General features: G+C 29.0%; 1 protein-coding gene across 1 annotated transcript; it reads right to left on the bottom strand.

Moving 5' to 3' along the window:
• Positions 1-2,516: 2,516 nt before the first annotated feature.
• Positions 2,517-14,725, bottom strand: LOC108477645 (calmodulin calcium-dependent NAD kinase-like). Its single transcript, XM_017780164.2, has 9 exons — positions 14,554-14,725; positions 14,261-14,461; positions 13,579-13,802; positions 11,055-11,116; positions 4,902-5,120; positions 4,699-4,828; positions 3,778-4,094; positions 3,537-3,681; positions 2,517-2,807 (listed from the first exon to the last, which is right to left on the bottom strand). The coding sequence occupies exons 1-9, from the start codon at positions 14,561-14,563 to the stop codon at positions 2,556-2,558; spliced, it is 1,560 nt and encodes a 519-aa protein (XP_017635653.1). The 5' UTR covers positions 14,564-14,725; the 3' UTR covers positions 2,517-2,555.
• Positions 14,726-20,411: the final 5,686 nt, after the last annotated feature.

Here is a 20,411-nt window from a genome sequence, read left to right as displayed (position 1 = left end):
ATCGGTAGGACATTCAAGACCAGCACCCTAAACATGGTAACCCTAATGACATGTCATTCGTATCCTATATATTCCTAAGGTCCAAACAGGGCTCAAGAGTCGTTGTAACGTCGTTGGATTTTTCGTTGAAGCATAATATGATAATTAATGAAATAGCATTTAAATCAAATACATTAAAACACTATTTAAACATGTGAACTTACCTCGATCACAAAAACGATGAAATAAGACCGACTAGTCCGACACATTATTTTTCCCTCGATCTAAATCCATACAAGGCTTAACTTGATCTAGATAAGCAAATTCAATTCATTCAATATTCATTCTATTCAATTCAATCCAAAATTCATATTTTTGTAAAATTATGCTTTTGCCCCTAATGTTTTGATTCCTTTACAAATTAGTCCTTAAGCTCATAAATTGAAATTCAAGCAATTTCATCCCTACCCAAGCTAGATGAATTCAATATAGGTCCATAGCAACTCATACAATTCATAATTTCACAATTTTCACCATGTATATACACATTTTACAAATACATCCCTATTTGACATTTTGAACAATATTCACTTTGTAAAAGTTATTCATTTATCAACAAAGATGCATTTTCTTCCATTAAACATCAAAAATCACATGAACACATTCATGGAAAAACCATAAAATTTTAAAAATTTTGCAAATTAGTCCCTGGGCTAGCTAGATTAAGCTACAACAACTTCAAAAACATAGAAATTATTAAAAGCAGGATGAAAAATACTTACATGCAAGAGGAAGAGATGACTGAATGCTTGAGATGTTAAAAATGGTGTTTCTTAGGTTAAATTTCAATGGAATATGTCCTTAAGGAAGATGATAGCTTTTTCTTTAATTTTTTAGTTAACATATTTATCAATTTACTTAAATAACCTTATAATTAACATATAAAACACCTATTTAATGTCCATATTTGTCCATTCATAATAAAAATTGTATAATTACCACTTAAATCCTTTAACCATTTAATTTCATATCCATTTAGTACCTTTAACTTATAGAACTCAAAATTTGCATCTTTTATGGTTTAGTCCTTTTTACTTAATTAAGCATGCAAACGTCGAAATTTCTTAACGAAATTTTTATATGACCTTACTAATATTCCGTAGACATTAAAGTAATAATAAAATAAATATTCTCACATTGGGTTTGTCGTCCCAAAACCACTATTCTAATTTCACTAAAAATGAGTTGTTACATGTGTGTATCAAGTCAAAGAGGTACACGGCCTACGACATGGGTGTGTGTATCAAGTTAGTGAGTTGCAAGGGTAGAGACAGGGGCTGGGACACGGTCGTGTGTCTCAACTTCGAAAGTCACACGATTTGGGGTGTTCCACACGGTCTGGGGCGTTCCACATAGCCGAATGTCCCTTATTTTTGAAAATTTTCATATTTTCTTAAAATTTCCTGACTTGTTTTCAAATTAGTCCTTGAGAGTTATAAGATTATTTCTTTAGTCCCTTAAGCTCGATTTAAGCTTAGTAAATGCAAGTTATTATTGTAATTCAATTATTTTTTTTTGATATTTGAGAAATAATATTATAATAAACATGATTTTTACCTGTTTATTTCTGTTAACTTATTGTAGCATTTCCATAACCCTATTTTGGTGGTGGATACGGGTTAGGGGTGTTACAATTTTAATAAGGATTTGAGTCACATAACTCTAACAGTAACCATGTCTTTACTCCTTTCAAGTGTTGTATTTTCATTGAGTGAGCTTTCTCATTGCAATATCTACCTTTGAGAGGTATCTTTAATCCTTTGTTCTTATTTCTCGTCTTTGTAAAGGTTTGCATAAGGTTTTTGGGTAGAAAACCTTAAAGGAAGTGGCTCTATCTTTCCTAATGAAAATATGGTGTTTTGTAAAGGTTAAATCTTGTCCTTGAAAGGTTCAAACCTAGTGAATTTAGGAAATCTCTAGTTGTGGAAAGCTAATGTAATGGAAGTAAGCAATTTAGGGCTAAACCAATATAAATTTTTGAGTCTCCATTGTTTGCCATATTTTTTAAAATTTTTAAAACACCAACTCACCCCCTCTTCAGAGACGAAGCCAGAACAATTTTTTAGGGGGCCAATGAAATTTTAATTTTTTATAATCTATATCTTTAAAAAGTTTAAAGGATTAAATCAAATTTTTATAATTTTAGGGGGGTAAAGTGTAATTTTACCTTTACTAATTTAAAATTTTTAAAAAAATTGAGAGCCTAAATAATAATTTTTCATTTTACAGGGGGTCGGGGCCCTACCAACCCCCCCAAATTCGCCTCTACCCCTCTTGGTGATTATTGAGCTTAACACTTCTAAAGGAATGTTATTGCATTTTGTTAGATTTATTATTATTTAAATTTAACCTTATAATATTTTATCTTGATTCCATCACTAATGATAAATTTATTTTTCCTAAGAAAAAGAATATTCACAATATTGATCAAAGAGAATGTTTTTATAGGAACTCTGATACTTGTAAGTTCTAATAAATAATCAATTTAGTTAACCATAAAGGCTACGTTATAATTGTTATTGTGTTTCATTGTTGCCTGAATTTTCGATTCTTTGAATGGAAGCTTTGAGCTCCAAAAGTATGCCTGGTCTTGAAGGGTTTAAAACTATGTCTTTCCAAATCGAAGTAGGCTCGTCCAGTGAAGTTGGTTCCTCGTAAAGCTCATATATAGACTCAGCTGCTGGGTTCAATTTGCTCACATTTGTCAAACATTTAATTTCATCTGGGTCTATCAATAACTTGTTTTCTCCATCTTTCCACGCTATCAACTGCATTTGTTTTACATATAAAAGTACACCTTAAGACAAAAGAAAACACAAATTATACATGTACAATGGTCTACGTATCCGCCTAAGCATGCAATTCCACCCATCCAGCGAACCCCATTTTTTAATATTGTAATATATTATTCTATTCTATTTTTATATTTATATATTATTATTTATATTACATAAAAATAAATTTATAATAATATATAATACTTAAGACCTTTATGTTTAAAATTTTGTGGAAAGAAAAAATATTCAACATTAAATTAAAAATAGTATTTAAAAAAGTAATAAGTAATTTAAAATAGAATTAAAACTTAATCATCTCGCTTCATATTAAGTTCAACTGAATTTAAAAAGCATATCATTTACACAAACACAAATTCTCGCTAAAGAGTAAGACTTTGTTTCTCATTAAAGTTGAAAAGGACTTCTCAACCTTGATTTTAAAAATTAAAAATTAGTTAAACTAAACCTTAATTATAAACTGATGTTTTAAACTAAGCCAAAATTTTTAGCTTTTGAAAACTGTTTTTCAATGAATTTATTTTTTTTATCTTCCCATTTAATCTTTTATTTTATAAAATTATGTTTAAAATTAATATTTTATCCTCTCAATAGTTTTTTTAACAATAATGATAAATATTATTAAACTTTTCAAAAGAAATTTAAAAAAAAAATCACAACATTTCGAAACCTCAATAATAAATTAATTGTAAGCCATTTTACCTTTGGGGGACCTCCCAGAGCGTTGGTGCAATAGAGTCTGGCATTATCGACAAGTTGGCAATATATTGGAAATGCACTTGCAAACATTTTATGCGATTTTAACTGCGATTTTACCCTCACTGCTCTTTTCACCATTATAGCTCTCCTACAAAATTCCCAAGCCCATATATAAATTTATAAATATATATATGTATGTATATACACCAATAATTAATTGTAAAAATGTTGGTCTGCCTTTTACCTTATTCCCCTAACAACAGCTAGATAAGCGTCACAAACCACCCCAACGAGTTCTATTCTGTATGGTTTCCTATGTGTCTCGTCAGCATTTTGTTGTTCTTGGACCTGTTCCCAATAGTTCTCAATAATGGTGCCATCTTCATCCACTTTGTAGCCAACCCCCATCCGGTATTGGTGTTTGTGAACATTTCGAGCCATGGCAATCGTCTGCTCCACAAATGGCTCCCATGATAATGTTCCATCCATTACCACATCCCGGCCTTCATTCAATGCTGTCACTAGCAATGATGATGCAGCGTCAGTCGAGGATTGATGAACCTGATTATATTTATATACAACTAAGTTATTAAATAAATAATCATTTGCTTAATTAAAAGTTTTAAAGTAAATTATATCATTAGTCACTAAATTATGAGTAAATTTTCGTTTTGATCACTTAACTATTTAAAAGTTTTTATTTAAATCATTGGGCTGTTAATGATATATGACTTTCTCTATTCGTATTGCCTACACCAATCAAAAAGCTCTATTTTCGTTTCTTTTCTACTGTTCAATGTTTTTTCTTCCATAAAACAGTTTTAAACGTCACAAATTTATTTATCAATATTTAAACAATTTTTCTCTTCAATATTCAACACTAATCGTCAAATTGACTTGGAGATAAGGTATATTTTTCTACTTGTCGAAGGGTACTGATGCACTGTATCAATCCTTGAATCAACCCTTAGAGCTCGCTAACTGAATTTTTTAAAGAAAAATAAATTTAACAACCCAATGACTTAAATAAAAACTTTTAAATAGTTCAATGATTTAAATAAAACTTCTCAATATTTACCAACCAAATTATAATTTTTTTAATGGACTAAAACAAAAATTAGTAATGGTGTAACTTATCCAAAGTTTTAATGGAAGAAATGTTTACTAGTTCAGCTGTTTGAAGCATATCATGGTGGTGACCCCTAGAGGCGAGAGCTCTAAAAATAACATCAGTTTCTTTGAAAGCATCCGCCTCTACCACCACCGCATTTGCGGCCGCTCCTCCCCAAAATGATCTGCAAATTATACTCAGCAAGTATCATCATTTTGAAGAATTAAAGGAGGGTAGGTAGGTGGAGGTTGTCTTACTCTTTGAGTATATCTTTGAGAACGGTGCTTTTGCCAGCACCCATACCACCGCCCATAAACAGGAGGACGGGGCTGCGCTGACTGTGGGCCATTGGGACCATTACTTCGGTGTATGTTGAATCGTCTTCCACACGTCCAATGGCTTTCATCTCCTCCACCAGCGTCGAAAACACCCGTGTCACTTTTAAATCCTTAGTCACCCTCTCAAATCTCTTATTTCTACCAATTTAACCATTATTTTTATTAAATTAACTATAATTGTTATGGTAAAAGTATCATTAAAGCTCTTAAATTAAGAAACATATTATATATTGTTATTTTTACGCAAAAAAAAGCTAAAGTAATTCCTATGCATTAAATCAAAAAGTAAATTGATATTTTATTAAAATTTTATCCATTTCTACAGTTAAAAGCTTATTCCTATACATTAGAATGAGGTACATATAGCATGCCACATATAAATGTTTAATTATATCATCAACCATGTTGGAACAATGTAATTTTTAAAAAATTTAGGCATATTCTCGATTGGTAAAGGTAGAGAGTTAAATCATAAAATTACAATTTTATATTATACCCCATGAGACTTTTACAACGGTATATCATATGCACAAAATAGTTGAGTGGTGAATGAGAAATTGATACTCAAAATAAGCTACTTATGAATATTTGTTAAGGAAAAGAAAAGCTTAAATCCCACATTGGTTAAATATCAAATGTGATATATGTATATAAATGAGAACCTTCTTAAAAGATTATTAATGATTAAGCTTGAAATCTTGTTTCATGTAAGGGGCACAAATCCAAACCTATTGGGGTTTGGGCACACCTACACGACATAGGTGACGTGAAATGTTGGGCTCAATAACGACTTGCAAATTTTTTAAGCCCAACATGAAATTTGTTTTTCTCAGCAAATGTTATACAGAATCTATTTTAAAAGAACATATATCTTGATTTGATTTTATTCAAATTGATTTAAAGGCTCCTTTAATGCATATTTGTATATTTATTCATGGAAATTTCCACAATCCTACCATATTGAATGTCTATAAAAGACTAAAGAATTCTATAGAATTTTTTGATACACACACATTGAATTCTATTTTGCTCCAGAAAATTCTTTTCTTTTTCTCTCTATATTTTCATACGTTTCCATGGTAGAGGAAGGTAAGATCTGTTCTTTGATCACTGTAGTGGTGCTACTGCTTCGATCATCTTGTTGTTGTATCTTGGGAGACAGTCGACCAACATTTCTCCAAGTACCATAGGAGCGGTCGAATCTATCTTAAGAAAACTATGAAAATAGACCTCAACATCTAGTAAAACTCGATTCCCTTTTATGCCTTTTTTTTTCGAACCTTGTTTATTTAATTAATGTTTTAAATAAATACAAATATTTATTTAATTTTTTATTTAAATCTGGTGTTTTACATAAAATAAATATTTGGTTATATAAATATTTGCTTATATTAAGTTATTTTATTTGTTTATATAATTATTTATACTTATATTTGTTGGCTAACGTGTTTTGTCTAACAAGCCATACTAGTTTTAATAGTGGAAATGGATGAAAATTTTAACATAAATGATTAGTTTACTCTTTATTCTAACATGTAAGGACTAATTTACTCATTTTCTAAATAAAGAGAATAAAATACAAATTGACTTATCTTACAGAAACTTTCATTATACTTTTATTTAATTATAATCTAAATACTCAAAATCAAACATCAATCCATATTTAATTTCAACAAAATAAATGTTCACCACAACCCACAAGCTCGATTCACCTAAATAATTAAATCTTGAAAACTTATGTTGAACTCTACCATTATCTAAGTTCTGGACTGAGCAGTCCAAACTATGAATAGACTTTTATAGTTACTGCCAGTACAAGAAAATTCTCAGACCAGATGCGTCAAAATAATGATATTTTCATTTAAATGTTTTTAATGCATGATTTGGGACATTTATTTACTTATTTTTACTAATGATATGATAAGTATAAATTAAAAGTTAATATGATTTGCCAATTAGGTTTTATTTTTATTCACAAACGTTGAGATTCTTAGGTCTTAAAACTATCCATATTTATGTTTTCAGGCTTGTCATGTTGGGGAAATCAGAAATATTGGGGCGGGATATTAATATAAAATAGGCATGTTAAAAGTAGACACACCAGGACCATTTTAAATAATGTATTTTTTAAGTTTGTGATAATTTTATTATCAAAATTAGACCTACTTTAAAAATGTAATTTTTAAATTCTATATAATCTTAATCATCAAAATAATATTTTAAAAAATAAAGTAAAATAAATACTTAATTTATATTAAATACTATAATTATTTAAGCATTAATTATTTTATTAAATTAATATTTAGTTATACATCATATTAGTTTATCAAATTAAACGAAAATGTAAATAAATTTTATCATAAAAAATTATAAATTTAAAAAAGCTAAATTGAAATTTATCAAAATCTAGAAAGGTGGTCCTTCCAATTCTCCTAAGTCCGCACCTGTTGTCGTGTGAATTTGATAGGTGATTATACTACATTTGTACTTGTAGTTAATATGACTTATTTGTATATAAATTAAAAACTAAAAATTATTTAAATGTATTAAAAATAAGCTAATATACTACACTTCTCATTTTATTTAAATAAGCTTTTATTATTTTAGTTTTCTGATAATAGCTTTTATAATTTTATTACATTGAAATAAGCCATAGACTTTAATCGGTATTCAAATAAACCCTTAACTTTTACTTATTTCTAAGCAAGTCACTTTTTAGTAGACCATTATCTCTTCTATTGTGTCTTTTAAATATTTAACATTTAATATTATTAAAAATATTACATGATTAATTAGTTATATATTTTTAATATAACATTTAATTTACTTTTATGATTTTTAGTTCTCTTCCTCAAGTCAAAATGATTAATAAACTTTACTTTTCCAAAAAAAAAAAATTAGTAGGGTATGCTGCATATATTATATGCAGGTCTAGTATTGTCAATTACTCGATATATCTTTATTAATCACGTGATTCTCTTGCATTGGTGAAATCCGGTTAAAGTTGTTCTGGCCGGGTAAAATAAAAATTTAAGTTGGTTTTTAGGTTTGAACTTAACCAAAAATTAATTCTAAAATTTTATTTAAATTCGATTCAATTCGTTTGTTTTAAATTTTTATATAAAAATAAATTTTAAAATATAATATATTAAATATATTAAAATATTAAAAATATATACTTAAATAATACTAATATGTAAGTGTAACTTAGTAAAAAATATCGATAAAATAATAGTAAAATAAATAATAAAACAAGAATTATATAATATTCAAACAATAACAATAAAATAGTAACAATATAATAACGAAATGATAACAAAATAATAAAAAATTAATGACAAAACAGTAAAAAAAGAACAACAATTTTTTTTATAAATTCAAATCAAACCAACCTAAACAAAAAAAATTTACCTTAAATCCGACTTTAGAAAATAGATATTATTTTATTTTATTTAAATTTTTTAAAAAATTATATTTTATCTAAACTCTTACTTTTCAAGCAACTCTACAACTCTGACTATTGGGTTCTGATTTTGGGCATTGAAAGACTGCAAATAATTTCTCTTTTCCTTTAAAAGTTCTTTCTCTATAATAGTAATAAGATACGGAAGAGTACAACAAAGGACACTGACGACTGACCACATACTTCTTTTGCACATATAATTACACCAAATTTCAATTTATATATTAATTTATCAGAATTTATATAAATTATAAAAATAATTTTAAGTAAAACACGAAAAATATACTATATATAATTTTTAATGACAATGACGGAAAAGTTAATTCCCCATTTATTAGATGAGTTATTATTTACCAAGCATATCAATAAAAATGCTTCTTATTTTTGAACCCTTTTTTTCATCTTTAGGTTGTATTTCGATGAGAAATTTAGAGGTGGAAGGATTTTTATATCTATTTATGTTTTTTACTTTTAATGAATTTATTTGTATAAAATTAATGAGTAGTTCAAATTCAAATTTTACTAAGTAGTTTTTGTTTTATAATTTAAAAATATTTATGGACTAAGTAGGATTCAGATTGAATTCGTTCAAAGTATTTAGGCCAATTTAAAAAAAGTAAATTAGGGTTCGGTTTGAAATTTGTCTAAACTCGACTAAATTTAAGAAAGTTAAACTCGAACCAGACCTAGCCTGCCTATATTTTATTTTTATAGATTTTGTTTAAGAATATTTTTAAAAAAATATGATACAATAAATGCATTAAAAACGTTAAAATAAATTTTTTAACACATTAAAAGTATTTATATTAAAAACACTACCATAAATATAATAAATATATTATTGTATTAAATATAAATTTGAAAATTTTATATTTTAGGTTGAGTTTTTTAGGTTTTGGATAATATGTTTAATTGTTCTAGGGTTATTGATTTGATATAAATATATATATTTATTATTTAACATATATAATTAATATAATTATATTTATAATATAATATATTCGGGTTAGGCCAGGCTAAACTAAAGCTAAAAAAATCTTGGCCAAGACTTAGCCCATATAAAAAATAGGCTTTAAGTTTTATCCAAACCTAGTTTCGTATTTTTATCAAAACCCTTCTAAAAAGACATTGAACTTAAGCAAATGAGCTAACCTATAACCAAGTCTAGTACAACTATATATACAAACCTACCATTAGATATCAGTTTATTTAACTTTATATATATATATATATATATATATATATATATATATATTAATATTAAATATTCTTACAAATCTAATAATACACCTATTGCATATTTTCATACATATATTTAATTTTTCTTTTGTACAACATTATTCTTGCTTATTAATCATATTTCTCTCCTAAAAAATCTAAATTTTCTTTTAAAAATATTATTGATATAAAACAATTATAAATAGAAGCATTCTGAAGGATAAATTTGAAAATACTTTGATTTCAAATTTCTTTTAAAATCTTAAAATTAATAAATTTATGGTATAATTATTATTTATATTTTCATATTCACCTAGCCTGTTATGGATAATTTAAAATATTTTTCGTCCTTATTCATAGATTAAGGAATTTTTTTAAAATAGATTATGTTATGTTGAACAAAATAATTAGATATTAGATGTCATGTAGGCAAAAGAAAACCTTTTTATGTAAATATATATATATATATATATATAATTTATTCCATAATGATTATTCTAGAAGTGGTAAAGAATTTGTATATAAAGTTTATTAAATACGTGTTTAATCTTTAAATATATGAATTTTAGTTATTTTATTTAAAGATTATATTAAAATTAAAAAAGACAAGCGTATTATCATAATAACATTATTTATAATCTAAAAGAAAAGATATCGTAGTGTTTTTCAACTCGTAACATCAATCCAACCAAAGACATAAATGACTATATTGATATTGTTTTTTGATACGATAATAAGGGTGAGAATGAAGATAACATGATTCGAACCTATACAAAACAAGTGTGTAACCATCACTCCATATAAATTAAGACATTTATATTATTTTATATGATATTTTATTTTAATTGTTTTCTCATATTATTCTATTTATAATCGTACCTTGCATATAATATTTGGTTTGATTTGGTTTATTATTTTATACCATGTTATATTTTAATTATTTTCTTATATTATGTTGATAATCATAACGTCAATATTTCATAAATCTTTATAATTAAATTAATGTATTTTTAAGGAATAAATGGATCACGATCGAGATCAAACTTGGCTGTCTAAAAGATTTTTTTTAATTGAAAATTTCATCATCTTTATTCTTTTCAACCCTACCAGACAAAACCATCTTGAGTTATGATGGAGCTAAAATATTTTTCTAGAATAAGCTAAATTATTTAAAAACAATAATACAAAAGTATTATATGGATTTGTATTTTATATATTCAAAATGTCAATAAAATAATTGCACATTATCAAAAATGAAATAAATGAATTTATTTTGAAAATTTTTAAATAATGTGTTTTTAGTTAATTTACTAACAATGCAACATTGCACTAAAATATATTATCTCAATATATCAAATATTAATTCATAGGAAATGGAATTGAAATCTCACCTTGTAGCAGCCATTACAAAGTTCTTTAGCTTTGTTTCCTTGTCAGATTCAACTTTCAAAACCTGCCATTATTCATACAAGTTCATTAAATCATTAATTAACTAATAAAAATTATCAATTGAATTAAGTTTTGAGTGGCAAGGTTCTAATAGGTGGAGGTGAACGTTCAACTGAATCGAGTCGAATCAAACTAAGTAAAAAAACTTTGAAGTTAATTGAGTTGGTGAGTCCTATTCTATCATCCTAACTCAATTTGAAATTTTTATTGAATCAAATCGAGTCGAATCGAGTGAATTTATTCGAGTTAAATTAAAAAATTAAACATGTCAAATTAAAATTTTGTTACTATATAACAAATTCCATATTAAATCATATAAATTTGAAACCATATGTAACATCCCAAAAACTGGCCTAGAAGAAATTGTGTTTTGAAACCAAAAAAGGTCATTCCTCGATTTGAGTTTAGACTTTGGGAATTTTTGACAAGTAAATTGATTTGGTTTAGTGGTTAAGTGTTCAGGGTATGTGTGTGAGGTTCTGGGTTTGAATTCGGTTTAAATTTTATTATTTTGCTTAAACTCGTACCTTGGAATATGTGGTTTATAAGTTAATTGTGTGCAATTGATATTAAGAATGAGCCGATTGATTTAGTGGTAAGGCTTTAATTTACCATTTGGTCTTGTGTTTAAGTCTTAGAAAAAGTTATGGAGATGTTTTTGCTGAACTGCTTTGTGGGGTATTTTATTGTAGTTAAAATTTCCCCAAAACAAAAATTTCTTTTGTTGTTCATGGTTCTCATTTGTTTTTTTATTTTATTTTCTAACATTACTTTTGGCTTCTTTTTTCACCGTTTCGATTTCACCATTTCAAGTTCATTTCTTTTGCTATGTTACATTATGCTGATTCTATATGAGATATGACTTCTCCTTTTAGTTCAATTCGCAGGCTGGTAAGTTTGATTTAAGTTCTAGTGTCAAAAGTTCTTTGACGTAACTTCAATTTTAGAATGTTAGTTTTTAGCGATTTGACTATAAGTTAACTATTTGTTGGACTTCAATTTTAGAATGTTAGTTTTTAGCGATTTGACTATAAGTTAACTATTTGTTGGACAATTGCTTGTCGTTTAGGGATGGGAATTCATCCTTATTGCTCCTGCATCGAGTTCGTATCAGATGGGTGCCGAAATCCCTCATTTGCTACGTTTTCAGTCTTCAAAAAACGAGACTGTCGACATCACACGGCCAGGGACATGGTTTGTGTCTAGGCCGTAAGAGCCACATAGGTAAGGATATGGGACACACGCCATGTGAGCCATACAGGCAAGGATATGGGCGTGTCTCCAGGCCATGTAACTCACCGTTTACGCTTTAGAACCACATGACTAAGGATATGGGCGTGTGCCCAGGCCATGTAAGCTACACGGGCAAAGACATGGGCATATGTCCAGGCTGTGTGGCATAGGAATAGGATCCGAATCTTATTTTTGAAGCCATGAGTGCTGCTCAACAAGAGCACTGACCTCCACAATGTATTTATGATCTAAATTTGATTGTAAGAGGATTATCTGATGCTTTAAACTGATATACGAATGATATATGCGATATCTGAACATGTTAGATTGATGATGAACAACTTGTGATCTGTACGTATATCAGTTATGCTTGAACCTAAGTGAGTAGGATCCTTCAGAACGTAATGCGCTATTGTCTATGTGTGCGAATTATCAGGTACGATTTGTATTCTGTTAAGTTTGTTAGTATGCCTCTACGTTACTCTGTTGATGAAGAGTATGCGATATCTGAACATGTTAGACTAATTGTTACTGATTCTGATTTATAACCATGTATGTGACTTCATGACAAATCTAATATGGTTCGTTGAGGTTTGATAAGTCTGTTTTACAAAATATGGACTCCCATATTTATTGATTCTATTATTGAGAGATAGCATGACTTACATACTCATTACTCCGATCTTGCATAAGCATGCCATGGCATATTGCATGGGACTTGGGTTGAAGTAAAAGGAGGAAGTTTCTGGCAGTTTAATGATTTGCATTATCTGGTGGTTTATCCACACTTCTGTTCCAACAGTTTGACTACATTATAATAGCTTGACTACTTATATTTTGATTGATAGTTTAACTGCATATTGATAAGCAATTGTTGTCGGGCAACTCGGGGTGGCGGGTCATCATTGCCTGGGCAACCTAGGATAACTTCATTGGTGTGTTTGGATGGATGAGTTGGTGTAGATTCCTATATATCATACTTTTTTTTTGTTATTTTTTTTAGAATAATACTTCCCTTTCTAGGCTTAAAAAACAGGCTTATTTCTTAGGGTTATCAACTGGTAGATCAGTCAGCATTTGTTCGCTACGATGATTTTTCAACTTCATTATAGAGCCGTGCAATTTAACTTTTTGTTTTTTGTTTTTATAAAATAACATGTACTATTAGGAATATATGAATTAATTTTACTTTTTAAAAGAAAAACAAAAGTTTATGGAATATAGAGTTCAAACCTGGGTTACAATATCAGAAGCTCGCCTCCAGTGAAAAGCAAAATAACAAAGGATGTATCTTTCAAACTCTTCCATCAGCTTTACGTACAAATTCTCAGCTTCTGCCTCATTACCAAAATATTCGAACATCTTTATCTCACACTCTTTAGGGTTTTTAAGATAATTATGAGCCAATTTGCACAACTTCGGACACTCGTTCGCATCTTTAATCCCTAGTTGCCTAGCTGCATTAACCCAACCAGGGCTGAGAAAAAAACCTGATTCGAATAGAGATATTTGGACGGTTTATAGAATACAAGTTTAAAAATACAGTTATTCAAAACTTAACTAAATTCTATTTTTATTTATTATATAATTAATTTTAATTTTTATGATATAAAAGTAAATATTTTATTAAAATAGTGAAAATAATTTTAAAACTTTTAGAAAATTATTATTATTTTTAAATATTTATAAATAAGAACTTAAAATTTTATCAAATAATAATTAAAAACTATAAAACAAAATTCATTTTATCAAAAAAAGTCTAAAAATTTAAATATGAAAAATAAAAGAACTAGAGAAATTAAAATTTCTAAAAATTCCGACGGAAACAAGTACACATCGCCCCTACCCAATATCATAGAACTCCATAAATATTGGGAAAGCAAAGCTTGTAATATAGTATTATTATATACATTACCAACGTAGTGGGAGAATCTTTCCAGGTTTCCAACACGGCCGGACTCGGTCCTAACTAACAGTGGAACAATAATACTTTGATGATCTTCCTTAACAGCTTTACTCTTCCTCCGGTTGTAAGCTGCGGCGGCGGCGGCTACGACCACGCCGATGAAGAAGGCGGCGACAACGGGAGTTCTGAAGGATTTTCCATGGCCGTTCTCTGCAGACACATTTTTAACCCAAAAATTACAAACAATTTTTCCTGGAAAAACTAAAGAGAGTGGAAAATAATATAATTAGCTATGCTTTTACCCTGATGCATATTTTCTTGTTGTTTGTGTAGTTGGAAAACATAGAGAGGAGTAACCAGAGAATGGGAAAATGAAATGTTGGGTTTGTTTTTCTTTGGCCAGAGAAATCTGGGTTTCGGTTTTGATTGATAGTGTAAAATGGAGATGATTTTTATATACACAATAGGTCAATACAAGACAACGTCATTAAAACTGGAAAGCGGGTTTATGTAGTTGTAATTTTGTAAATTTTAAATCCATATATTAAACTCATTAAATCTTAGCATTATTATCAAAACTGGAGTCAAATTGATTACTTAATTAGCAATGATATTGTTGTTAAGACAAAATAACTTAAGCATATTAAAGTTTGTTTATCTTCTATTTAAAGGGTGAAAAAAGATTAAAATTGATTCTAAACCTTGTATCACAAAAAAATCTAAATTGGAATCTAAACTATTTAAAAGCATATAATAAGGTAAAATGTTTGAAAAACTCGGTTTAAAAAAGGATTTATGTCGCAATGTAAAATTAAATTTTTTTAGCAATAAACTTTTCTTAAAAAGTATCTGTGCTTTGTGCGAGGCGGATCTTAGACATTCTCGGCTTTCAACCAAACAACCTTCTCTACTATTCTTATACTATGGATCACTTCGAGTGAGTTTGAACAATCACGAATCAAACATAGAACCAGAAACAATCTCTTACTTTCAATAGGAAAGTAATTCTCTCATAATAGAAGCAAGTAGAATTGTTATTTCCCAAAAATAAAATTTATTCTTAGAAAATAAATTTTTCATAATTTTCGGGCAAAATAACAATATCTCAAAATTATGTATTTTTAGTTCTACCAATGTCATCTATTTATAGGGAGAGATAGGAGAATCCTAGTTAAATTAGTAAAAAAAAAAAATACTTATTTGATAGAAAAACTAGTCTCTTAGTTTAACTAGAAGAAGCGGGTACTAGGGTGTGCCCCCCTCATATGTATTATGAGGAAATTTTGAACCTCCTGTATTGGGTCTAATTATACGTTCTTATTGAACTTTTAGTCCAATCTTTATAATTTAATCCAGCCCAATACATGTTTTTCTCTTCCCCAAAAATATAATTTATTAAATTACTTACTTAATTAATTAAATTAAATTTTCAATTAAATAATTTTCTCAACCTAATTCTAATTACATTAAAGTCATGATAACTTTACCGTAAGAGAATTTATAAAAATACATTTAATTTCCTTATTCAACATAATCACAATGATCAAATAATTTAATTTCATTTTCGAACTTCAATTATTTGATTTAAATAATAATTCGAAAAACTTAAATTAATTCTCAAGTCATTTCTATACTAAGTGAGAAAACACATTGATTTGTGAATATGACACATTTTCCTAACTGTATCATTTCCATCCATTTATGTTCATTTGGTTTTACATGCAATTCATTTTTGGTTTCAACAAGCTAGCGGAGGGACCAATTGGAAATATGCGATCAGGACTCAAATGATTTATACTTAAGTTCTAGCTTTTTGCTTATTAATTATAAAATCATTTAGTCACGAAGTCATTCTACTATAGTACCATGACCTAGCTCTCCCTAATTCTATACCATTACGAAAGCTACTTAACTAGTGTTTGTCCAATAACCTTGTCAGCAGTGTGTTACCTTCATAGGATATCCTTAATCTCTTTGGGATAAATTCATTCACCCAATATGATCATATTTGATCTCATAATAACTATTACATCTTCCTTCATGAAAAGTTAATTACTATCAAATAGTAATCAAATCATTTATCACAAAGACAAATGATCTGTGACCATATTTAGTTTTAATCTTTCATGTTATGCTAATAAGAGGATATCATTTACCCATTTCTTGGGCTATGAATTCCACTATTGTGAATGGTGCTACATACTGCAAAATTTGTATACCTAATGCACCAGCTTTCGGTTCCTTATCAATATAAACTCAGGCTTTTACTTACATCAAAGTATACGAGTCACGCATACAGAGTCCATCATCCACTCAAGATTAAGGTATGACACACCATGAATGTCACAAATGAATAAATTCATAAACAAATTTAGGATCTCTTCTACTTGGTTCTAGTCTAATGTACTGTCAAATTAGTCAGTCATATCTATGTCTCTATCTTCTAGTAGTCATCCGCTTTGATGCTTAAGACAAAGCATCTCCCCAGTTGGACTTGATGGACAACATATTGGTCTTTCAATTAGTTTGCTTATTTCTGATTAGACTAAGGACATGTTTTGGTTTATCTAGTAATACAAGTTGTCTTTTCGTATTATAATCCAACCATGTAATACCGTTTAGTCTTAGTTAAACGTTAGATAACCAATGAGTCAATATTTGCTTCCATTTTGTTTTACGTATAAAAAACCATTGATGATAATGTACAAAGGGTATTAATGTAATTAATGGATATTTTTATATCAATTTGTTTGAAAAATGCAAGTGTACATAGATGAAAATACAACACTTAGGACACTAGACCAAACAGTCTCTCACTTGCCTTAGTGAAGTAGATGAGTCATGTTTTGCATTCCTATACCCTTCATATGTTTTTCAAAACTCTTAGTTAGTAGATTCTTGGTAATGTCAACAGATGCGATCTTTGACTACATCCACTATTCTATCAATCACTATCATCTCCCTTATAATACTTTTTATCAATGTGTTTTGTCCTCATATGGTTTCTTTGGTGTTTAGCTATTTTCACACTGTTATAGTTGTTGGATTCAGTGCTCTAAGTGTAGGATATTCATTTGTATATTTGTAATTTTTTCAAATACATTGGTTAAAAAAATTATTTATGAATTACATTAATATATTTTGTATGGCGTCCTCATGTGGTTTTTGCATATAATGCAAAATAGAAGCAAATATTAGCTTATTGGTTCTCTAATGTTTAACTAATATTAAATGATATTATATGGTCGGATTGAAATATAGAAAGATGACTTATATTAGTAAATGAACCTAAACATTCCTTAATCTAATCAGAAATGAGTATACCGTTTGAAAGAATAATATGTCGTCTTTCAAGTCTACACTATGGACCCGCCTCTTGGGACAAAACACAGCCTAATGCTAATTTCCTTGAATCCCGATAAATTTGGAAGTTAAAATTAGTATACCGATACGAGTAAGATCTTTTTTGGAATACACAAGCATGTAATCCCTCATTCTCTGTAAATACTTCAATATATGCTTAATTGCTTGTCAACATCTTAGACTTGAATTCACTAATATCGACTCACCAACCCTACTATGAAACAGATATCTGAACATGTACACAACATAGCATACATAACACTTCCTATTATAGAAGCGTAAGAAACTTTTATCATGTTTCTCTTTCTTCCACTATTTTAGGACAATCATCCAAAGAAAGATGAAATCCTAATACAAAAGGTTGTGTTCCCTTTTTCAAATCGACCAGTAGATAACATTCTAATATCTTGTCTATGTATGAAGCTTGTGATAATACGATCACTTTGTTCTTTCGATCCCTTAGGATTCAAATTCCTAGAACAAAATTAGCTTCTTCCAAGTCCTTCATGCTAAATATTAGGTTAACCACAATTTAACCGATGATAATGTCCCTACATCATTTCCAATGAGTAGAATGTCATCGATATATAGAACAGGAAAGACCACTTTTCCACCCTCAATACATTTATAAACACAAGGTTCATCTACGTTTTGCTCAAATCCAAACTCAAATCCAAAAGTTTTGATCTCTTGATCAAATCTTTGATTCCATGAGCGGGATGCTTGCTTAAGTCTATATATGGATCTAAGCAGTTTGAATACTTTATGCTCATTTTCTTTAGCTATATCTGGTGAATTGCATCATATAGATGCTCTCTTCAAGATAACCATTCAAGAATGTTGTATTGACATCCATTTGTTAGATCTCATAATCGAAAGCCGTCGCAATGGATAGTAATATGCGGATTGACGTGAGCATGGAAACTAGAGAGAAAGTTTCTTCGTAATCGATACATTCTTTCTTAGTATAAACTTTTGCTACAAGTCAAGCCTTGTAAGTTTCCTTTTTTCCATCAACATTTCCTTTCTTCTTGTAGATCCACTTACACCTTATAGGTTTTATCCCTTCCGGTAAGTCTACAAGTTCCCGCACTGAGTTGGAATCCATAAAATCCATTTAAGCTTTCATTGCTATTTCCTAGAGCTTGAAATCAGCACTCTGCATTGCTTCATCATATGTGAGTGTGTCATCAACTTTCTGTTCGATAGACTTAGTGTTTAAAACACTTGTACTAGATTGAAAGAACTCAAGCCTATGAGAGACCCTCTTATTATGAAGAAACACCCTATGCTACTGACCGTTTGCAGGTTTGCTATTAGGAGTTGGTCCTTGAATTGTTTCTATAGGGCTTTGTGTATTTCCTGAAAGTTCCTCAAGTACTTTTTTACTTCGAGGTTTGAAGTCATTCATGTAACTTTCCTCAAGAAATGTACCATGAGTTGACACTATCATTATTTTCTCTTTAAAGTTATAAAAAATCCACCATTTGTTCCTTTTGGATATCCCACAAATATGCATAATTCTGTTTGTGAATCCAACTTCATCGTTTTTTTATTCAATATGTGGGTCAAAAATCCCCAAATCCTAAAATGAATTAGATTTACCTTGCCATAATTTTTTTAAGGTTTTAGAATGCTGCCTTAGTTGGTACACCATTTAGAATATAGCAAGCTGTTTGTAATGTATATCCCCAAAAAGAGATTTGCAGCTTCGAATAACTTAAAATTGAATAAACCATGTTTAACAAAGTTTAATTTCTTCTCTCTGCCACACCAATCTGTTGTGGAGTGTTTGACGTGGTTAATTGGGACAGAATCCCTTTCTCTATGAGATACCCTAAGAACTTATTTGGTAAATATTCCCTACCTCGATCAGATCAAACTTCCTTTATGGGAAAACCTAGTTGTTTCTCCACTACCGTACAAAACTCTTTGAATTTATCAAAGGCTTCAATCTTATGGTGCGTTAGGTACACATGCCCATATCTAAAATAATCATTAATAAAGGTTACATAATAATCATAACCACCTCTTTCAACTATGTTAATTGGGAAACATATTTCTATGTGCACAAGTTCTAAGATTTTCATGACCCTCGTTCCTTTTGCATTAAAACATCGCTTAGTCATCTTACCTTTCAAGTAAGATTCACATTATGGAAGATCAACTTTTTTAAGCGAACTTAAAGTGTCATCTTTCACAAGTCTAGTGATTCTTTCTTGGTTAATATGACCAAGTCTCAAATGCCAAAGGTATGTCTCATTAGAGTGAGAAGTTTTAAGTTTTTCTATCCAAATTTTCAGTTTCAAGCAGTGTGTACATGTTTGGTTTGATAAAATATAGATTATTTGTAACGCCCCAAAAATTTGAAAGTTTATTTGTGCAATTATGTCAAAATTAGTGTCTACTTTCATGGTATAAGGTTTTTTTTTTGTGTGTGTTTGAGATTAAGGGTTCGAGTCCCTCTCTAGAAACTTTTGTTATTTCCTTTATTTTGAAACTTAGACTTTGAACCCTCCACTTAAGTTTATTCTACGTTTATTTAAGACGAGAATGAACTTGCTGGTTCAATGGTTAAGCTTCTGTATTTCCTTTGGTCTTGTGTTCGAGTCTCTATGTAAGCGATTAAGGAGTAATTTATTTATATTTTGCAGTAGTTAGTTTTATTTCTCTTTAATTAAATAATTTTTTTTCTCAAAATTCCCTCTTGTATTTTTTTTCAAGTTTTCTTTTCGTTACTGTTTTCTTTTTCCCTTCTTTCTTCTGATCGACTTTGTAACCCTTCTTTTACGTTGCT

The sequence above is a fragment of the Gossypium arboreum genome, chromosome 10, assembly GCF_025698485.1.
Source record: "Gossypium arboreum isolate Shixiya-1 chromosome 10, ASM2569848v2, whole genome shotgun sequence".
Classification (NCBI taxonomy): domain Eukaryota; kingdom Viridiplantae; phylum Streptophyta; class Magnoliopsida; order Malvales; family Malvaceae; genus Gossypium; species Gossypium arboreum.
The sequence above is the reverse complement of the archived record's forward strand: the minus strand, read 5'-3'. Positions and strand labels throughout refer to the sequence as shown.